The sequence below is a fragment of the Helicoverpa armigera genome, chromosome 4 (assembly GCF_030705265.1).
Source record: "Helicoverpa armigera isolate CAAS_96S chromosome 4, ASM3070526v1, whole genome shotgun sequence".
NCBI classification, from domain to species: Eukaryota; Metazoa; Arthropoda; class Insecta; order Lepidoptera; family Noctuidae; genus Helicoverpa; species Helicoverpa armigera.
The window spans coordinates 8,279,467-8,301,895 of NC_087123.1; the positions used below are offsets into that span (position 1 = coordinate 8,279,467).

Consider the following 22,429-nt stretch of genomic DNA (forward strand, 5'->3'; position numbering starts at 1 on the left):
AATATTTCTTATCTTACAACTTACAACATATTGATAACGAAAAACTTGCATGAGAGCTGTGCCTAAGAATCTGTTTCTGTGAAATATCTATGGCAAATATTTTCACGCCAATTAGTCCTCACAGGTTTGTATATCTAATTATTTAATTTCCAATAATTCAAGTGCCCACGCAGTGCTGAAAGTACACGAACCAGCATTCCGTCGATCGGACTGTGTATTGTCATGAATGAACAGAAATTGAAACCAATCCCGCGACACGAAACAATGCAACGCAAACTGTAGCTCACGATTGTAAGTCTCGTTCACACTGTTATTATAGGATAACGATATATATATAAATATGCGGACGACATGGTGCTGCTGAGTGCATCAATCTGTGGACTGAGAAAGTTAATACAGACTTGTGAGGAATATGCCTGTGGTCATGGTTTAATGTACAATGTTAAAAAAAGTCAGTATATGATCTTTGAGACAGCGGGTGCGAGATGCCCAGTAAACATACCTCCTGTGAAACTTAGCGGTGTTGCTCTGGAACGAGTTAAACAGTTTAAATACCTTGGGCATATCGTAACTGTTAGTCTTGGAGATCATGCTGACATGGAAAGGGAGCGGAGGGCATTGTCTGTTAAAGCGAATATGGTCGCTCGCAGATTTGCGAGGTGCTCACGCGAGGTCAAAGTGACACTCTTCAGAGCGTACTGTACTTCGCTGTACACGTGCAGTCTGTGGGCGCACTATACTAGCAGAGACTACAGTGCCATCCGCGTCCAATACAATAATGCATTCAGGGCAGTTGTGGGATTGCCCCGATACTGTAGCGCCTCGGGTATGTTCACAGAATCGCGCACCGATGGCTTTCAAGCTACTATGCGCAAACGCGCGGCATCCCTAGTGCGCAGAGTGCGGGCCAGTGCCAACACTATTTTGGCGATGATCGGGGATAGGCTAGACTGCCCTTTCATAAAACACTGTTCTGACAGGCATGTAACTGTGCGAATGCCAAACAGAAAATTTTAATTTTATTTCATTTTATTTTATTGTATTTTATTTCATTTTATTTTATTTTATTTCATTTTATTTTAATTTTGTAATTGTGATGTATAATTGATTTATTAATATTGTTTGATTGTATGTATAAGTTAATTATTAATATTGTTTGTGTGAATTTCTGATATGGGTGAATTTGCCTGAAATAAATGACATTTTATTTTATTTTTTATTTTTTTTATAGTATTAAATAAGTTACTGGAAGAGAATTAGAAAAAGTAGCAAGTTTGTAATACTATGGAACTTCTATGTCATAATCTATGGTGTACAACTTTCATACTTTATCCACCATTGCTGGTCACAGTACATAGAACATCCCTTTTTTTCGGTAAGCCTAAGGTTATTTATCAATCTCATTTATGAAAGGATGGACATTATAATAATAAAAATTCTAAGAACAGGAGGGAGCTACATACTATTAATTTACATCTTTCTACGAAAATTTTACCATGTAAACAAAACACACATAAAATGATATAAAATGACACGTAACAAATGACCTTGGCTAATTATATTGTGGTGTAGATTTCATCTTGCAGTTATTTCGCCATCTCGCCCCAGAATGGACGCGGCCTATGTCACGCGTGGCGTCGCCGCCTCGGATCATTATCTCGTGGGCCCAAGGTCGCAGCCACTAGAAAGGTTCAACCAACCCAAGATATGATTCACCCTATCCCCTTTGCTTCAAGGAAAAATATTTCAGGAACATCGACCAAAAGAGAAGGAAATACTTAACATTTTTCCAAGAAACTCAAATATTTTTTGTTTCTACTTTTTGTTTCCATTTATTGCTTTGCGAATTTTAAATGGTTTGACAACTGGAAAGTAGATAAGAATTAAAACAATGCTCATGGATATTAACACCTTATTTTGTCACAACAGGCACTTTTGTAATTTTGAATTTTGCAGATTTTAGTTTCATTGTTTTATTCAACTCGAGTCTAACACTCATGAAAGTTACAAAATTATTTAAGAGAAAAGAGACCCTCTTGCTTATTATTTAGTATCTTGTTTTAAGCACGAGCCATAAGTTAACTATAATTCTTCGCTTAGCGACTTTTGCGTTTGAAATCATTGAACGCACGGAAATATCTCCATATCTCTGAAAAGCCTCTATAGTCATTTGGGCACTTCATATTTCTTCCGAACAGATTTATTCCTAAATTAAAAGAATTATACATTGTATAACTCTGGGAGTGCATTTTAATTGTAACTTACAATTATCTACCTAAGTCTTTAATTTCTATTTTCACCATTTGGCGACATCAACAATCATTTTCTAAAATGGAATCATTCTATCTCAGTCTCGAAAACAAAAGAACATGGTGGTAACATACTCAGACATGTTCACTTACTATTGTTTACACAAGTAATGATAGGCATGAAGTCAGCCTAGACATCTTAACTTTACCTATGCAGGTGATTGATCACCAGGAGTCCGGTGTCGAAACGTACCTAACCTTTATCGAACTTATATGTGCACATTTTCGTAGACAATTGTGGCAATTTATATCATTACGATTTACACATAATGGGATTTTGTTTGTAGGCACACAAATTGGTAGTCGTTATAGTGATTGCATTTAAATTGATGTCATTTATTGCAGAAATTACCCTTATGAAGGGATGTGTGAACCTAAGTAAATAAAAACGTTACCATACAAATATCTGTGTGAAATTGCGTAAAGAGTAAATTAGCGTACGCGGTAACAATGGATCAGTTATTTGAGCAAATTACATGCATTATAAAGACAGATGCAATAACTAAAAAGGTGCGTTTTTCTAGGCCGTCGCGCAGTGGCTGGGGCGGTTAAGCATTTTGCGCAACTCTCCATACAATGTTCTGTAATTATCGCACCAAATCACCAGCGAGGAATGCGCGAGTGCCTTCGTCAGTCAGCACGCAACGCAACTGCGCGTGTCCACATAAATAACAACAGTAATTATTTCCAGCCAATGTCTTACTATTCAAGGGCATAATCGAAATTAATTGTTCTCAATGCATTTATTTGTTACCTAAGGGCAGTTAACGCGTAATCTCTAGTAGGAACTAAACTTGTGTACGTTTTTGTTTTGTTGTTATTGCCTTCAAACGTTCAATGAAATGTTGTTATTGAGATGCTGAATATTTGTAAACTGTTATGCTAATGCTCTTAGTTTAAATAAGACGTTTTAGTAAATCTCGAGGACTTTTGAACTGTAGTTTGTTTACCTACGATAAAGGGTTGGCGTTTAGTGTAGTGTTGTTACACATTGCAGTTGTTTTAACTGTTACTGAATTTAAACGTTTGGAGACCAGTAAGGTAAAGTTAAGCAAAGTAAAACAAAGAAGTAAAATTCAGCAGTTGAGTATTTTATTTACATTCGAGTATAAATTCATATCATCATATTTACACATAAATATCACATTCAGTCATCCGTCATCATATCACACGAGTATGCTAGAGTAGTGTTCAGTAATGGAGGCCATGATGTCCGTGCGCCAGGGGGGCGACGGCGTAGTGCGCGATGGGGGCGGCGTGGACCACGGGGGCAGCGTGGACGACGGGGGCGGGGTGGTGGCCGGGGGTCTTGTGGACTACAGCGTTGAAACTGGAATAAAGGAACATACATTACTATGTGAAAATCAAAAGTTCTATGAATATTTAATGTTGCCTTATAGCTTGAAGATTATGGTTCACAGAATGTTGCCTTACCCGTGGTGGTCGTCAGCGGTGTACTCTACTTTGCGCACGGAACCGTCAGGCTCAACCAGGGAGTAGCTGCCGTGCACGGCACCACCGTCGCGGCTCTCGTGCTGGGACTTGTGGTCACCGGTGTGAGGGTCAGCCACGGAGTAAGCGTAGTCGTATTTGGGGTGAGACTGGAAAATAATAGTTCATAAAATTACTTATCATTGTTTTGGCCTCAATCTTTTTGTTGTAATGGATCAAAGGAAATTAGCTAGTAAATGATTTCAGGATATCCGTTTGGAGGTAATAACCACCTAATTTGTGGCTAAGACCTTGTGCAATAGCTGGTATCCAAGCTTATGATCTTATTGTTGTTTGTTATACTTACGTATTCGGCGTGGACGGCGATGGGGGCGGCGTGGACTACGGGGGCGGCGTGGACGATGGGGGCGGCGTGGACTACGGGAGCAGCATGGACGATGGGGGCGGCGTAGTGCGCAGGGGCATAGTGAGCCGGCGCATAGTGCGCGGGCGCATCGTGGCGGACGATGCTCTGGGAGGACACCGCGCTGTGGTGCACGGGCAGGAGGCCGGCGCTGGCGGCGGCCAGCACAGCGCTGAGGGCGAACACCTGGACACACACAAAATACATTTATAATTCACGTTTTTTATTTATTTCTCAAAATATGTTTTGAAGTATGACTGTGTTCTTACTTTGGTGAACATTTTGCACTAGTTAATCAGAGCAGGTGACTGATACCATTATCGGGCCGGAGTGTGACTTTTATATGAAAAGCAAAACGGAGCCGCAGTCCTGTTGGTGGTGGGGAGTGCGGTCACTTCAGTTCCGTAACTTTGACACCGCGAGGTCGTTGGTTACTCGCACACATAGGCCCGATTATAATTCACAGACAATCGCCTTCCCGCGCGGCCTGTGGGTGCCCTGCACCGCCATACCCGACATTATCTCCGATATCGACGTTGCGTGAGTGATTGCGATAATCAATCTAGTTTTTTATTGTGATTTGGACTAAAGTATCAAGGGCAACATTTGAGTGATTTGAAGACATTAGTTTGCATATAACGTATGAAGGTTCTTGTTAATAAATTATTACCAATTTTGAAACTGTATTATTATCCGAAAACGTTTTAGGTGTGTTGATGTTTTTAAACGGCCTCTGATAAATTATGTTGACTGCTTAGTAGTTAAATTCAATGTTTTGCGATGTGAATGCACGCACTCTGATAGTTTAGGTATATGCCTGGTGTATTATGAGGTTTTTATAAAAAAGCTTAATTCGAGCTTATAAGCATGTTCCATTAAATCAATTCACGCGAAGATAACGAACCTATCTTGTATACATTGTAGGTAAAGTTCAAACAAAAATTGCCACATGTCACACAAATTTTAATTATGAACGACAATTGAAATTCGATTGCCTCAAATTATCAGCTTGGTGTTATAATTACAGCCAGTATGTGATTGCGACAAAGCTATCAAATGCACCGGGTTCGACCACACGGCGGTCAAATACTCAGCACGTAGAACGTTGCCAGTGTTCAGTTTCCTAACCGATGCTCGTAACGCGATCACAGACACTTGATATCATAAATTAAACGTTGTTGTAACTAATAGACCCATATTGGTTCACAAAAAGAATTTTGATAATAGCCTGCCTTTACAAAACAGTTTGCGAGTTAGGCAAAGCAATTAACAGCGGTTTCAGCACTTAATTTAGTATTAAATGAATCACCTTTGATAATGGTCGGATTAAATCTAAGCTTATCTAGAACAGCCTGTCGATATGATGAAGAGTCTAACATTAATTTTCTGCTGCATTTAGTTGGAGTGCATTAAGTACAGGTACTTTAATTATCTACGACGTCTATAGGAGATTTTGAATATTAAAGTATTGCTTCAGCTAATTTTATTGGAATAGGAGGGATATAGTACTTAAGATGCATTCCTAATACAAAATTATATTTAACTTATATTGATTCTGTTCATTGGACAATAAGAGTATACTTTTTCCACCATGATCTAAACCTTCATGGGGTCACGTATACTTACGCACATACATACATATTTGGCAAAAAGACAATTACAACATTTTTAACAGCTACAAACTACAATGTATTTTCATCACGTCTAACTTGACATCATATTTTTAGGCGAGCACATACAACAATGTGCAAGTATGCGTGCAATAGTTCAGGTGTCGAACGAATCACTCGAAAACTATGTACGAACCGTGTTTCAACACTTTCAGTGTGGAAAATGACTTAATTACAATTAAATATTCAAAATATTTGAAAGGTGCTCACGATTATTGGTCGTAACTGATTTAATTGTTACGAATATATTCTGTAAAAGGTGGTCGTTATCGTGGCCTAAAGGTCCGGCCATATCTTGGCGTCGTGATCCGATACCGCCTTCGTCACGGAAGCCGAATACCTATAATTCGACTAACATACATTTTATTGTTCGGAAGGTCACACTTAATAATAGTTTTGATTGAAAGGTAATAAGAAACGATAGTTCAGAGGTCACTCACCCGATAATTGTCTGGCCGTGACTCGGAACTGACTATTTGTATTAATCAGAGCTTATTGTTGACAGCAGTTTTTCTTTGTGTGCTGTTAACAAAGACGTATGATAGTTCTTAGAATAATGAACGACTTTTTTTGTCCAATAAATCAAATATCTTAAGGCATATATCGCATCAAGATAATTTGGTTCATATGTACATTTAAATTATGTTAATAATCATGTCAACATATGAATTTGAGATACAGCGTGACTGGTTTCAATCAGCCGATCGCTTAAGGAATTCCGGGCCGTAAATCTTGATACGGTTTTCGGAAGTTTTTATACGAGTTCAATTTATTCCGGTTCAGTCGGTGCTTAAATTCATTTACATACGTTAGTAATGCATCCGTTAGATTGTTCCGGATAGTTTGCGTAAAATTAAAGATACAATGTCAAGTTTTCCATTGTTATTATTATCCATTTTCAGTACTAGATTTTGCTCGATGTCGCAGCATATGATACGTATTACTACTGATACTTTGTTGAGCCTAATTTTGCAAAATATAATGTTAAAAACTACTTAATTACAACAATTTTTCATCTAAATGGCTACATTATAATGATATATTCGCAAACGAGCTACATAATATATGCCAACGAATTTCTTCATCAAAGAAAAGTCTAGAAGTAAATTACCTTTAGCCTTTGGAAGAATAATGATTCGGAAGAGCCTAATTATATGGCAGCCACTATAATTTAACCAGGTGTTAATCTAACTTTAATTTGCTCGTAACTTTGACGAAACCGTTTGAATTAAATTATAAAATTAAGTAGTATGTGTAAAGTTAACTAAGCTTGTTGCGTTAAATGATGGTATTGCAAAACGAGACTTCAAACGTTGGAGTGAAATGAGTGCAATATCAACGGATATAGGAGTGAATGTTTTAGGAGCAATGTGCCGAACAGTGCGCGATAAAACTGTAAATCCAGGCAGTTATCTCGCTGACAGGGGCGTTAGCAACATTGCTTGGGCCGAGAAATTATATGTGCTATTTGTCGGCGCTCTAGCATTATGTATTGACAAACTGTTTACTGTGTAGGCCTAGACTTCCAACGAGCTTTCGAATGTAAACCAATTGACACATAGTAGCATTCTCAATCATTGATCTATTCCTACTGTTACGTGGTTATTTTCCAAGTAAAGCCATTGTTAATTCCTTGCTTTTTGAAAAAGCAAGGAATTAAGGTAACGGTTCACACAATTGGTCGGAATCGCCTTGAGATCAGTCTCAAGGTACTGCAGTCACGACACGTAATAAACCGTAGGGCCTAATGATATGAATAGTGTATGAGAGTGACAATTTGCAATGTTATGCCTTATGAAAATTGTTCATAGCTTATCCTTGAAAGGTAATCGTATTTGTATTTCTTAATAATGTATCAGTACCTATAGTAAGGAAAAGGAACGCATTGAATAAAAACAATAATAATATGGCAAATCTTGTTTTTTGCTATTTATAAGAATTTCTCACGGTAAGTCTCTGTTTGGTTCAGTGGACACTGAATTAAGGTTAAGTACATAAGCAAGTACAGTACTTGTAGTAATATCTACATATATTCATACAAAGAGCAAAGTCGCAATTGGTTTTTAGAAGGTAAATATCATTTGTTCATAGCAAGTTCAAGAATTTGCGACCTGTAAATGTCAACCCTTAGCATCGATAGATCTAGATTAGTGTTCTAGTCTACATAATTCTGTGTTGACCCCACTTGGTAATGGCAAGTTCTTGTGAACTATTTTGTCCGTGTTAATATTTGTTGTACCGAACAAACAGGTGTTCGTTTCTAAACAAATATAGCTTAAATCCCTGATTGGCATAATCTCTTCTATCGTTCAGTTAACACGTGGGTGCAAATTAATTACAATCGAGTTCCTGATAGGTATTCGACAGCAAGACTAACTTTCGACAGACCAGAGAATTTGAGTCCAGAGTCAAGTCCTACGAAAGCCTATTTCTTAATATCAGGTTACAATTCTTCATACTTTGTTGCCTAGGCGTAGGTAACTTTAAATTAGTATTATAAAGTTCTGGTAAGCTGAGCAAGTATCAATTTAAGTTATAATTGAAAATGTCATGGTTTCGTTTGTTATTTTTAATGACTAATTATAAACATAAGAACATACACGAAGATCACAGCGGGTATAAATAAGGTACATTGTGGCTCTTAAAGCTTATTATTGGAGATCTAGTAATGGTGGTACTGGGATGAGTAGATGTGATGACTGGGGCCGGAGTTGTGCACGACCGCGTTGAAACTGCAACCAAAACAAAACAATCCGATAAATATTATGACAAGATAATAGTCGGAACAGGTTCCAATACCAGTTTGTTATCACGACACCTGTTCGCTGATACCTGTTGTCAGTCAGTAGCACGTGGGTCACACGAGTTCATTACTCATACGTTACTAGTCCGGCCGTTTACCGGTTTGACTAGCATGTGACTTAATACGACGTAATTTTACGACTCTCATGTGTGTGAACTAACAAAGCTTCGTAAATGAGCAAATATGGCAGGTCAGTAGTTTGCGCAATTTGGGGAAAGTTGCATTCTCATCAATGGTACGTCATTACGTATGCAGTTTGTGTTTAGATTCTATTTTACATAATTTTCGAAATAATGTTCTCGCTAACTAACTTTGAGCTATTCTAGCCAAGAATTGTTTAAATTTTAGTAGTCAAATATTAGAACAATATTGATGAGAAGACTACTTACTTATGTTCATTTTAGTAAAATAGAGGTGAAATTATTATTTATTTATTTGGACTAGTGACACAGTATTTGTTTCGTAAATACGCAATGTATTGCGTAGATGATGAGAGATTCGCTGTAGTAAAACTTTCAACAGCCTTTACAAACACATGCATATTTTATACTTCTTGACGGTATCCCTAGATGCTTTTAAGCAGAACAAGATGACTTACCCATTGTGGTCGTCGGCGGTGTAGGAGACCTTGCGGAAAGAGCCATCAGGCTGCAGCAGAGAGTATTCTCCCTTCACGACATCACCGTCGCGGACCTCGTGCTGGGACTTGTGGTCGCCAGTGTGGGGGTCTTCCACGGAGTACGAGTACTTGTATTTGGGGTGGGACTGTAAAAGCAAGACAGGACGTTAAAGGGAAACTTACACCCATGACTTATTCTCTAAATGACTATGTTCATAACTTTTTATAGATTAAGTTTATAAAGCTCTCGTAGTACGTACATAGTAGTCCTCGTGTCCATGGCTGTAGTGACCACCATGTACTTCAACGGGGGCAGCGATGGCGTGAACAACGGGGGCGGCGTGGACGACGGGAGCTGCGTGAACGACGGGCGCTGCGTGGACAATGGGGGCGTGAGCATAGGCAATGGGAGCCGCGGCATAGTGCGTGTCGTGATGCACCAAATTGTGCTGGGACGACACCGTGTAACCACCGTGCCCTAGGTGACCAGCACGGGCCACGGCAACCAAGGCGCTGACTGCTAAAATCTGCACAGAAAAAAATAAAAAAATCTCTTCTCCGGAAAATTTTGGTACACTTCACTTCACTTTTGAACACGGGAAGACTTACTTTAGCGAACATTTTTGTGTGGGATTGTGCGTGCGTGACTGACATACATATGATAAGCAGCAGTGGGTTTTATAAGAATTGGCTCGGGTAGTCCGGTGGGGCGCCGAAAGCACCAAGCGGCGCGTCCCCGCGGCCGCAAGGTCACCGCGCTTTGTCTTCGACATTCTCGCGGCAAATTATCAAAATGATTGTTACTTAATGAAAATACTCTGTGAACTGTGATACTACACTTTGTTATACTAGGTCAATGCGTACAATGATACGTTATTGTCGCTTGTGCGTAATGTTTTGAAAGTCAATGTTATTGTTTCCAAAAATAGAACTTCTTAATTAAAAGCAGACTTGTCTAATCAGTTAAAAGGAATTAAAAACTTGTTAGTGTCTTACGAGCTTTGTTATTTTAGTCATAAGTCTTGTGTAAGCTTAGCTAAGGAAAACCTCAAAGTTCTTTGTTTTTCACTGTGGTTTATGCTGAGCTCAGAACAGAGTTTAGATAATGCTGACTCTCTGATAAGTCCAAACCACAAACGACCAACAGTTGTACCACAAGCGATCAAAGCGGAGCTTTATTGTGTTTTCTGAAAATATGTGAAGATAAATAAAAGGTAAACTAAAAAAAAAACCAAAGGTAGACTGGGAGAAAACGCCTAAGGCGTTAAGTCCGCCATTGTACTATTTGTGCAAAAAGTATTATAAATAAATAAATAAATAAATTATACCATAGTTATTGCATTAATTGTAACTGGGCCACACGCATAACATTATTGAAGATTATGTAGCACCGTTAGTTTCTCCACAAATAACGTAAAATATTGTTTACGTTTGCCACAAATGCGTGAAAAGGCAAACGACGTTTGTCTACGACAACTCTCTTATCATCTTACTACGGATTCATTAACCGATCCATCTACTGTTTTGAGATTGGGGATTGAATTTTGACATAAGCTTTAAATAAATCATGTAGGTATTTAGCCGACTTCAAAGTGTCGAAGTTATTTGATGAGGATTTTAGAAATAATTTTACTTCGGAAAAACAAAGGCAATTGTACCGTATTGATTATTTCTAGACGTTTAACAATCATTTTTGAAGGAAGCAATAAATATAAAGTGAAACATAATCAGCTGACATAGTTTGGCGATGTATACAATGTATGTAGTAGGTATACGATGTCCGACATATTGAACGATCCTGGGAAGGAAATTGTTGTAACCATTTATATTTTGCTAAACGTATAAATAGTGAAAACTGTAAAATGCTATATAAGATAATTAATTTTCAATAATAATTTTCAACTCTATTAGACGAATATTTTTTTTAAGCAGTCCTGTAAAAAATATTGTTAGTTTATTTATATGCTAAAAGTTCATTGACACCTTACTTATATTGAAAAACTCATGCAAAGGGTAAGGAATATTTGTTTACAATACACAAAACACAGTTCGGTACTGACGAACGTATCAGCATACATTGTTTACATCTAGATTATGAGATTTTGATGGCTATTGTCCGACACACACGTATTCCCATCCCTTGAAACGTTATTAGAATGTTTGTATCAAAACACTATACAAGTGTTGATATGAACATACGATCAAAATACGTTAGTTTATTATAAAGGAAAAATAAAATAATAATGAGAAATGATTTTTTAACTACGGAAGGTAAAAAATGACTGTTTGACAGTATTGCTCAATATAGAGGATGTACTAAGGTGTTTACTCGAATATCGTAAACAGTAGGTACCTGACTGTGTTTTATTTACACCTTGTTTAAATTTTCCATTGACGTCCTTCACTTCATAATTAATTTAGTACAGTAAGTAATAACTAGCTATAAGAAGTTTGACAACGTACAATGTCTTATTGCTGGCGCCAAGTATTTAGTATCGCCGAAAACGACTACATATCCATAACATCAATAACATCGGTAACATCAGTAAGTTTTTGTGGTACCTTGATTTTTGTAAGATAAGTTTTTGAAGGGCAAGAAGCGAATAGTGTCTTACCCAAGATTTACCGGAGTGGGTAAATAACAGTTATGTTTTTATAGCCGGAATCACGCAAGCGCAACAGCCTTGCTATAAAATTATCTGATAAGTCTCGACCTAGCGCCAAATAATTTTCTTTATAACGTGTGCTTTATAATGTGTGAACTTGTCATGTTCGTAATGTCGGTTACATACTCGTTTACAAGCTTTACAGTAATTTGATTAATTGCCTTGATAAAAGTTGCGGTTTTCAGTAGCATTTTAGCATGAATCACATTGTATTTTATTTACTTGCATTATTTAGCTTTTATGCTAATTTTAAGTGTCGTATCTTTATTAGTCTATTTATGCAAGGTGTATTAGACGAGAGTAATAAATAAGTGCAAAGATATTGTGTAATAAATAATTTATTATTATAATTTATAGTCGTATTTGGTTTCAGCAGGTCGTCAATATATATCCACTCATTAATAGTGTTGGTGGTACTCAGGAGCCGGGTGGAGATTGGGGGCCGAAGTGTGTACTACGGCATTGAATCTGAAGCAAAATGAGAAACAATAAGTACAATACTATAACTTTAGCGCTCCCGCACTTTATAGACTCTAGAGTCTAGACTACACAGTCAGCCGATTGGTAGTTGATTTTTTTTAAAGTGTGTATCCAACTAAGGTTTTTAGTCTGTCTAAAATCAGTAGGCATCGACTTTAGTTATAAAGGAAAGTTTAAGATAAGGTTTTATAGTGAGAAATTTTTCGTGACCATAAAAACTCTTCTAAAGAACGTGGACGTGGTATTTGACCTAATTACCAATTCTCAACTTACCCATTGTGGTCATCGGCGGTGTACTCGACATCACGCACGGAGCCATCAGGCTGCACCAGTGAGTAATGGCCACGCACGACATCTCCGTCGCGGACCTCGTGCTGGGACTTGTGGTCACCGGTGTGAGGGTCAGATACTGAGTACTCGAAGGCGTATTTGGGATGAGCCTGGAATTTGTTAAATCATAAAAATTAAAACTTTTGCTCCCTTTTACTAATAAAATGTCTAATATACCTAGTTATAACATCTGCATTTAAACAAAGGTAAAGAGTTGATAAATATTGGCAGGTGCTAGAATTAACTGATGACTTCCAATTACATTACTTTACTCGCTAATCAGTTGGTACGCATCAGTCCTCAGTACATATATTTAGACTATACTTACGTCATGTTCTTCGTGATGGTCGTCATCGTCATAGTGTCCATCATAAGCTCTTTCGTGAGCAGCATAAGGGAGAGGCGCGGCGTAACCACCTTCGTACGGCACGGCGTACGCCGCTTCATACGGCGCAGCGTACCCCGCGGCGTACGGGATGGCGTATGGCGCGGCGTACGGAGCGGCGTATGGCGCGGCGTAGTGTCCACCGTGGTGGACGATGCTTTGGGAAGATACGGCATGACCGTGCCCATTGGCTGCGGCCAGCATCGCACCGAAAGCTACCAGCTGAAGACACAAAGAACACATTTTATTAATTGAGCACTTGTATAGATTCACGGTGGACTTCAAAGAAGATGGCGTGTCATCCTATATTCAACAGTATTGATGTATGAAAATGATTATGTTACACTGCACTTTCTTTTGTTATTCACTAGTTATATTTCTCGGGAATTTATAAATTTGACACACATAAAAGTAAATGTTCAAAACTCACTTTGCTGAACATTTTGTTGTTGTTTAGATCAAAGTCAATCAATGATTGATGACAAATTCCGCTGACCGTGGTTTTTATATTAGTTAAAACTGTAACAAGTGGGGTTGACCATACCGCATGCGGACCTCGCGACAATGACAATACCTAAGGTCATCTTAAAAAAAAAAACGATTATCGAATCGCAATATATGTCATGGTATCGATAACCGCCGTGGCCATGTCATGCTGTTTAAATGTGCATGTTTTGTTCGGCTACACAAAAAATGTTGTACGCATGAACGAAATTTTCAAACGCATAGGTTGATGGATGAAGCTGTGACAGTTGGTACAAAAGCTTCGCATCCATTTGAAGTACGTAAAAGCTTTTGTAACACGAATAAGTTGACAATTTGACGCCACAGATTGGTAGTGACAGGACCAGTAGTGCATTATGTGCAACTCACATTGCTTGTAATTTTAAAACTCATCAGATAATTCAACTATTGGTTGAGATCTTTATGATAAGAAGAACTGATTATGACGTCCTTAAATTATTATAATATTTGTATATCCAGAAATGTATAAATATGAAAAAAAAAATACCTTTAGAGCTGAAGAAGAATCATTCGTTATCACGTCTTTCCATATTAACAAGGCCGTAACAACCGCGAAGTCCTACGTGATGCTAGACTGAATGAAAGAAAAAGGCCACAGAGATCATTACTGTTCAGTGTAACTTTAACAAAAAACTGCAGATATTTTGTCGTTCAATACAATTATTCTTATTATAGTATTTTTTGTAGCAGTTCTGGGTTGACTTAAGGCTACGTTTTTTTGCATAATAGATTTGAACAATGTTATATAGCATTGCTAATCGTGTTGTGTAATAAGTTTTACAACTTCATTGATAAGATGTGGTCGCTTATTAAATAAATGTTTCTTTGTCCTCTTAGAAAGAGTGCTAGCTTTCTTAAATTTTATTGAGCTTTCCGGCGGTTAATAATTTCACAATTAATGCAATTACCTACTGAAATATTCTTATACAAGAAGTGTTCTACGACCCGAATGTTGACTAAAGATGATCACTTTTGCCTATTATTCATAAAATAATTTGACTGAGATGCATATCATACAGCCTAACAATAGAGCTGAAATCTAAAAATAAAATACATTCACAGGCTGTTATTTATGGCATATTGTTTTAATTCATAATTCACAATGCAATCCACAATTCTAGCTGAATAATTCTGTTATGTTCACACAAGGAAATAAAGGCTGGCAAGTCTAAAATGCTTGTAGTGTACGAAATTCTTACATAATTTACTGCTTAGCCGTTCTATTGTAGTATTAAAGCGGGTACTTTGACATACGAGCTTAGCATTGAGCTATTGAGATTTATTTATGACAGTTATTGCAATTATTTAGTGGCTTTTAAGTTTCTGTATTAAGTCTGATTTAAGTTATTGTTGTGCGATATCTATACTATAATATTATAAAGAGGAAAACTTTGTTTGTTTGGTTGTAATGGATAAACTCAAAAACTACTAGACCGATTTTAAATATTCTTTCACCATTAGAAAGCTATATTATCTGCGAGTAACACAGGCTATATTTTATCCCGGTGCGGGCAGTAGCTCCCACGGGACGCGGGTGAAACCGCGGGAAAACGGCTAGTTGGATATGTTTTAACTTATACAACTTCTTTGTAATGTGGACCTTAACATCAAAGTACTTCTAACGCGCGCTTGGAAGCTTACTACGCGGACATAAATGGAGAGGACCATATTACTCTAGTCTAGTTTATTCAATAGGTGTAAGGGTAAGAGGAAGCAGAATAAACCTTAAATAATTTGTCCTAAAATTGATATAACAGAAAACATTTTAAAAAGGTTTCTTCAATAGTTTCAAAAATTACACAGAGCTACTTAATTCCAATAAACATTATCATGAGCCATTGATTTGAATTGATTGAGACAAACTAATAAAATAAGATCATTAAACACCAATTGGGTTTTGTTCCCCTAGCACTTTACTGATATTTTATGTGGTCTGTTTTACTGTAGTTTAGGCCACTTAATAATATAGAATTTTAGCTTTGATTTATGCTGTGATTGTAATATTTATCGCCTTAATAAAATTATACCACTTTATCGAAAGTCTCCCACGGAGTAATTTGTCAAAGCAATATTTGTAAAACGTATTTTCCATTGCGATGTTTATAAGCCGTTAGTAAATCATATAAAGTATATAATATATGTAACACATAGAAAATAAGTAGATTAAGGATACCAGAGATGGTTAGGCCTCATCGTTGTAGGCCATCGTTCAGCAGAAAAATATAATATTTTTAGTTTTCATTGATTTATTTACATTGAACACAATATATAACAATATACACACATACTCATAAATATTTACGGATGTTCAATTTCATGATTTTTCAGTAAGCGTAGTAGGCGTGACCGTAGACGGGAGCTGGGTGAACCGAGGGGGCAGAGTTGTGCACCACAGCGTTGAAACTGAAAAGTAAGAAAAATTTATGTAATACCAGTGCTTATATATTTTGTTTCATAAAACCTAGTTTAGGTGATTAGTACATACCCATGGTGGTCGTCAGCGGTGTACTCGACCTTGCGCACGGAGCCATCAGGCTGCACCAGAGAGTAGTATCCGTGCACGGCGTCTCCGTCGCGGCTCTCGTGCTGGGACTTGTGGTCACCGGTGTGAGGGTCAGCCACGGAGTACGCAAAGTCATATTTGGGATGAGCCTGTTATATAAAAATACAACGTTGATTGTAGAAGATAAGTATATGTAATACAAAGATAAATATGTGTGATAAGACTTACGTAAGTATCGTGGCCGTCGTAGTCCGCTACGGGAGCGGCGTAGTGTGCTACGGGAGCGGAGTAGTACGCTGCAGGAGCGGCGTAGTAGAGGGGCACCGCATGGGCTTCATCGTGACGCACGATACTCTGGGAAGACACGGCGTGACCGTGACCATAGAGACCAGCGTTGGCAGCAGCCAATAGAGCGCCGAAAGCTACAATCTGAAAGTTAAGATGAAATTATTGACTGATTTATTTTAGGATTAGGATTATAAAGAATTGGAAAGTAGGATTTGACAAGTGACTATTAAAATTTCAATTTTTCAAACAAATATAAGAAAGATTTTTTTTAAAAACTTACTTTGCTGAACATTTTGTTGTATTGTGTTTATTACAATCAAGTATTGATTGATGTCAATGCACCCGTGATTTGGTTTTATAGTTTACGACAGTATAAATTTAGCGCAGTGGGGTAGACATGCGTGTGCGCACTTGATCTAAAACATTGACATTTATCAAGGACTCAGTTTCGTGACCAAAAATGCGATTAATTTTAATAACCAAATAAAATTAAACGATCGCGTGAAAAGACGATCACGTGATTTAGAATTGTTCTTTATTTATACATTTATTTCAAAATCAGGTTTTCTAGGGTTGAGTAGGTTAGATAGACTAGACAGTCGCTTCATGTAAAACACTGGTAATCATGCATCATTTCGATAGTATTTAATATAAAAATTCTGTGTACTTCATGTCGAGTTTGTACATACACTTTTCTAGGTAGTTAAAAATATTTTTTGCAACAAGAAAACGACTTTCAAAAACATTAGAATCTGATAACGGTTCTATTTATTGCATTTTAATATCTTAGCCTAAAACAAGCATGTTTTTCGTATATCGTCATAGCACTTCAGATAAAGAGGTAAAGACTAGTTTCCTTAAGGTGAGTATAGACTACAACATTTTGTGGAGCATTTCTATGTAATGTAACATTCTAGCAAATGGTACAATACAGGCAAAAGCTCAGTCTCCAAAGCATTTCCATGTAATGCTCGGCGTTATGTTACGGGTAAATGCTCGTAGCACAGGACCGCGTGCGTCTTTCGTCCCTCTCCTTCCGCGTCACCCCGCAACCGCGCATCGCCTGCACTTGGCTCGACGAAATGTTACACCAATATGCTCGTTGGTTTGTAACAAACAGGCGAGCGTGCTCGACGTTTTGTTCATAAAAGGATGTTACACTAGACCATCTCATAGAGCGGCTCGTTGTTCTGTTACAAGTTAATATTGTAGTCTATACTCACCTTCGATTTCAATCAAAAAACTTCTAGCCAGATCTCGACTAAATGTGATTCCGTCCATGCGACACTTTATAAAAATATCATCTCAATCGGGCCAATCATCTTCAAGTAAAGTTGGAAGAAGCCACATCCGATATGAGAGATGTAGGTACTCCGCTTTTAGAAATCGGTAAATAAAATCAAGTACTTATTCTAGTGGATCAAAGTTTATCCTCTAAGCAAATCATGAACCTCTTTAAAGGTTCAATTTCATCGTATGTTCAGTTGAAGTATTTCTCATTAAGGAAAAAAATCTCAGAAAGTCGTATTCAAGTGCCTATTCCCTTTTTCAAACGTCGAGGAATTTGGACGTTTTAGTTAACAGAGTTACAACCAAACCTTCAGATTCTTGTTGCACAAATTAGTCAAAATGTTGTTTTCCCCGAGTGTTATGTTTTAGAATTTCAGACTTGATGAATTATTTCATGTCCTTTAAAAAATATATACAAAAAATAAGTTCCAAGTTTTATAATTCAGCAATATACTGAAGTTGTATTTTATTCTGAAAATACGAGTACATTCAAAGTCAAAGTCAAAGTCAAAGTCAAAAACGTTTATTGAAAATAGGCTAGTTTCTAGCACTTTTTCACGTCAAGTAATACATAAGGACAGCACCCCCAAAACGCCCCCCTTTCACCACTTCCTAGTGTTATGGCTGGGAAGAAGAAGTGGTGAAGAACAAACTTCCCAGCAACACAGCTGTCTATTACAATTAAATATAATTAAATTACAATTATATAATTCAATATCTTTTCAAATTATAGTCACAAAAATATATATAAAAAACACTTGTTGTCCACTTCAGAGCTGCCATCTGCGTGTATCTGTGAAATAATCATTAATGTTATAATAAGCCTTTTTAATCAGAATATCCTTAATTTTGATTTTAAAAGAACTGTCCGTTAGCTCTAGCAAATGAACTGGGATTCTATTATAAATGCGTATACAAAGGCCCACAAACGAACCATTATCATCTGTCTACCAGTTCAGTTGAATTCCCGAATGTTACGTGAAGTAACTATACCCTAAAATCTACGTCACACCTTTTATAGCGTCATACGATCTATTTGTAGGTTGATGTCATGTTTTCTACTTATTTCTCCCAAGAATGACTATTATAAGTCTATAAGTTAAGTAATAGCTGAGAAATCTCGGTATGAAACTTCTGGTCACAGGTACATTTCATAGGTCAGAGGCAAGCTAAAATAATTTATTTACTTTTCTTCGCAACAGTTTCTTTTCAGCAAGCAATTCATCAATTTTTGTTCGTGACGCTAATATTAAATTCAAGTATGATATTGTAATGAGTAGGTGTCAAACGTGTTTCAGCATAAAATACATCAGTCAATGTGATTAATGAAATGGTTACACAAAGACATGTTTATTTCATTGTCAGGAGAATAATGCACTTTATAGTGAAGTTAACAGGATTTAGTTGTATTGTTGGCATTATTAACTATTTTGATAACAGACTGTCTTTGGAGAATCCGTACTTGTATGGCTGTTGCGGGATAACAGTTGCAGCAAGTTTAGTAGATGGGTTGCAAAAACTCTCTACGTTGAATGCGTAACAGTAAGCCAGATTATGTTGATCAGAATATTGCTTGGTGGGTGAATTTCAACAGGTCCAATAAAATCTTCATTTCCGTGGATTTTTTATACTTCAACTTTAGAACAAGAAAAAATAGTGTTTACTAAAGTTTTTGATAAGATATGTATTCTTACTTAATATCTAGTAGATAGCTTAAAAAACTAACGAGATATACAAGACTAAAATTTTCATGCCACGGCGGTGAAACTTGCATGCATGGCAATGAAACATGCGTCCATGGCAATGAAAACTATTCCTGCAGCCATCGTTTTGACATATCTTTCTCTTTCTTTTCTTAAATACTCCTCTAGTAAAACAACCTATGTGAACCTGACCCTGAAGTGGTGTGTGTGTAAGTTTATCATTATGTGAGGTGAACGTGGAAATATCCTTTTGTAGTTGACTATATAGTACAAATTGTTTTTTTTCTTAATCATGCCGTGGCGATGAAAACATAAGTCACGGTAATGAAACATGCGGCCACGGCAATGAAACGAAATTGTTTTACAAGGCATGGCAATGAAAATTTTTTCATTGCTGTGTATTTTTTTTCATTTCCATAGCAAATTTTGACCACGGAAACCACGGCAATGAGAGCACGGCAATGAATATCAAGGCAAAAACATCAAAAAACTAAAAATCTGTTAATAATTCACAGTAATTAACACGTCACAAATAAACATAAGATAGATGGCATTGTACCGAATGATCAATAAAGAGGACAAACTTATTCAAACAGAAGTAAGAGCTATCCACGGCGATGAAAGAAAAAATGTCCAGTGATAAAAAAATTGCATACTTGCATTTATGGCGCGAAATCGCAGGCACGTGCACACGTCATTCCACGTCGAACACTTGACGTCCACTAATATGCAACATTTAGCGCACAGCGGGAGGGACGCAAACCGTTAGAAAAAGCAATATTCTCAAATATGTTTAGGACATGGCGATGAATGGTAGTTCTGGGACAAACTATTTTTCATTTACCATTTGTTGTATTGTTTAAATATTTGAACAAATGTAGTCCGTAACAATACTTTAACTATTCACGAATCAAATAAAAGTAGGTTTTAATATAAATAACTAATACATTTTTATCAATAAGGTCTAGTACACATCAAGGTGACGTGTGGACAAACACGGCAATGAAAGATTTTGAGGTTTAATTATTTTTTTTGGAGAACCAATTAATCCTATTAACAAAATATTTAGTGCTACACATAGATTACTATTTCACCTACTTAGAAAAAAATATTAGAATATTATATATAACAATGATTTTTAGTACCGATTTCATCGATGCCATGCAATTTTTGGTCCCGGGCAATTCACCCTGGTGTCTGCCACGCGGCTTAAGTTGCGAACAGACAGTTTAATTGGAGTAGAAAATTTGTGGGGCGTTAATTCCGAACTGAAGTCTTTATTAATGTTGGTAATATTTTCAATTCCCTTTTAGTTATCAGTAAGATTGAGGATAATGATAATCATTGAACATTTAATAATAAAATGTAAATAAATTTATCATTTTTTATTTGGTGATATCATTCATTCTTTTGGTATGTATAAAACAATAAATAGGCACACACAACAATTATTCAGAGATATACGCTCAGTAATGATGGTAAGCGTGTCCGTGGACTGGGGCGGGGTGGACCGAGTGGGCGGAGTTGTGCACCACAGCGTTGAAACTGAAAAGAAAATACAATGTTATATTTGATGAAGTAAAAAGTCTCTTAGTAAAAAGATCTTGTAGTTATAAGATTTGATAACAGGAAAGAAGTAAGAGGGAAAACATACCCGTTGTGAGCATCAGCGGTGTATTCAACCTTGCGGATGGAACCGTCAGGTTGGGCCAGAGAGTAGTATCCGTGCACGGAGTCACCGTCGCGGCTCTCGTGCTGGGACTTGTGGTCACCGGTGTGAGGGTCAGCCACGGAGTACGCGAAGTCGTATTTGGGGTGAGCCTGGAGTGTTTCACATAAATTAGAATTGAATAGCACAGAAATAACGTTTCATTATATGATTGTAGTAGTAACTTACGTATGTGTCGTGTCCGTCGTAGTGGGCTACGGGAGCGGCGTAGTGAGCTACGGGAGCGGCGTAGTGCTCAGCAGGGGCAGCGTAGTGCGCTACGGGAGCGTAGTGGGCAACAGGCGCGGCGTAGTGCGCTACGGGGGCAGCGTAGTGCAGAGGCTCATCGTGACGGATGATGCTCTGGGAGGACACAGCGTGGCCATGTCCCAAGTAACCAGCATTGGCAGCGGCCAACAGCGCGCTCAGAGCTACGATCTGGAAGTAACACTTTTTACTTAGTCACTTATCTTGAAGGTATTTTTACGTTCACTGGTAATTCACGACATATTTTACTCATTCACTTATAAAATTTATTTAAAAATTGTAATCTTACTTTGCTGAACATTTTTGTTGTTTGATTTGCAATGGTCAAAATATATTTGATAACGTTACGAATTGTTGTATGATTTTATATATGAAACACAAAGACGTAAGTTCTGTCACAGTTCTGTAGAGGTGGGGCGGAGAAATGTATGCACTTGACTCTGAATAAATTGTCAGGTCTCAAGGTCACAGATACTATAGCTTACGTTACACTATTCGTATTCATAAATGTTGGTAGTTACTTTTAACAATAGAACACGAATCTAATAAAATGAATTCGATTTTGTTTAGTTCATGATATTATTTCATCAAGAGATATAAAAACCTCTGTTAGGTTAAATCCGGAAATGCTTATACTGCTTTTGCTTTTCCATATTTTAAGTCATATGCAATTAGAATAGTTATTCAAAGTCCAGGGTATTCAAATTTTCTCCGTCTTGAAAATGTGATGATATTTTCTTTTATAAACTGAGTGTTTTCTCTATGAGCTTTTGAATTTTTCATCCGTATAGGTGCTATTATAATGAAATCAAATTGCGTGGGACTGTCATTTGTACTTATTAGGCAGTCGTTACGAATATTCAGAAGCCAATCCTTATTACACTAGACTAAATTCAGTCGTCTAAATGATGCAGTTACTAAATTCAGTCAATTGAAATCGCAATTAGAAAGGTACGAACCCACCAAATCATTTAGAAACCTAATTAGGCTACTAAATTTAGTAAAGTGTTATAAGTCCTTTACACAGA

At 37.2% G+C, this 22,429-nt stretch overlaps 6 protein-coding genes across 6 annotated transcripts; 1 reads left to right on the plus strand and 5 right to left on the minus strand.

Annotated features, from left to right (window-relative positions):
- Positions 1-351: 351 nt before the first annotated feature.
- Positions 352-1,017, plus strand: LOC135116767 (uncharacterized). The gene has a single exon (XM_064034325.1). It carries the CDS (start codon positions 352-354, stop codon positions 1,015-1,017), a length of 666 nt encoding a protein of 221 aa, XP_063890395.1.
- Positions 1,018-3,379: 2,362 nt separating this feature from the next.
- Positions 3,380-4,584, minus strand: LOC135116733 (cuticle protein 21-like). The gene is made up of 4 exons (XM_064034194.1): positions 4,434-4,584; positions 4,108-4,350; positions 3,744-3,910; positions 3,380-3,639 (listed from the first exon to the last, which is right to left on the minus strand). The coding sequence occupies exons 1-4, from the start codon at positions 4,443-4,445 to the stop codon at positions 3,501-3,503; spliced, it is 561 nt and encodes a 186-aa protein (XP_063890264.1). The 5' UTR covers positions 4,446-4,584; the 3' UTR covers positions 3,380-3,500.
- Positions 4,585-8,371: 3,787 nt separating this feature from the next.
- LOC110375282 (cuticle protein 19) lies at positions 8,372-9,910 on the minus strand. The gene is made up of 4 exons (XM_021333336.3): positions 9,866-9,910; positions 9,517-9,783; positions 9,236-9,402; positions 8,372-8,566 (listed from the first exon to the last, which is right to left on the minus strand). Exons 1-4 carry the CDS (start codon positions 9,908-9,910, stop codon positions 8,497-8,499), a joined length of 549 nt encoding a protein of 182 aa, XP_021189011.3. The 3' UTR covers positions 8,372-8,496.
- Positions 9,911-12,267: 2,357 nt separating this feature from the next.
- LOC135116734 (cuticle protein 7-like) lies at positions 12,268-13,579 on the minus strand. The gene is made up of 4 exons (XM_064034195.1): positions 13,548-13,579; positions 13,061-13,339; positions 12,676-12,842; positions 12,268-12,390 (listed from the first exon to the last, which is right to left on the minus strand). The coding sequence occupies exons 1-4, from the start codon at positions 13,557-13,559 to the stop codon at positions 12,321-12,323; spliced, it is 528 nt and encodes a 175-aa protein (XP_063890265.1). The 5' UTR covers positions 13,560-13,579; the 3' UTR covers positions 12,268-12,320.
- A 2,303-nt stretch (positions 13,580-15,882) lies between these two features.
- On the minus strand, positions 15,883-16,762 carry LOC135116738 (cuticle protein 7-like). The gene is made up of 4 exons (XM_064034199.1): positions 16,714-16,762; positions 16,374-16,574; positions 16,128-16,294; positions 15,883-16,045 (listed from the first exon to the last, which is right to left on the minus strand). Exons 1-4 carry the CDS (start codon positions 16,723-16,725, stop codon positions 15,967-15,969), a joined length of 459 nt encoding a protein of 152 aa, XP_063890269.1. The 5' UTR covers positions 16,726-16,762; the 3' UTR covers positions 15,883-15,966.
- A 4,059-nt stretch (positions 16,763-20,821) lies between these two features.
- On the minus strand, positions 20,822-21,740 carry LOC135116735 (cuticle protein 7-like). Its single transcript, XM_064034196.1, has 4 exons — positions 21,691-21,740; positions 21,324-21,572; positions 21,081-21,247; positions 20,822-20,971 (listed from the first exon to the last, which is right to left on the minus strand). The coding sequence occupies exons 1-4, from the start codon at positions 21,700-21,702 to the stop codon at positions 20,893-20,895; spliced, it is 507 nt and encodes a 168-aa protein (XP_063890266.1). The 5' UTR covers positions 21,703-21,740; the 3' UTR covers positions 20,822-20,892.
- Between the last annotated feature and the right edge of the window lie 689 nt (positions 21,741-22,429).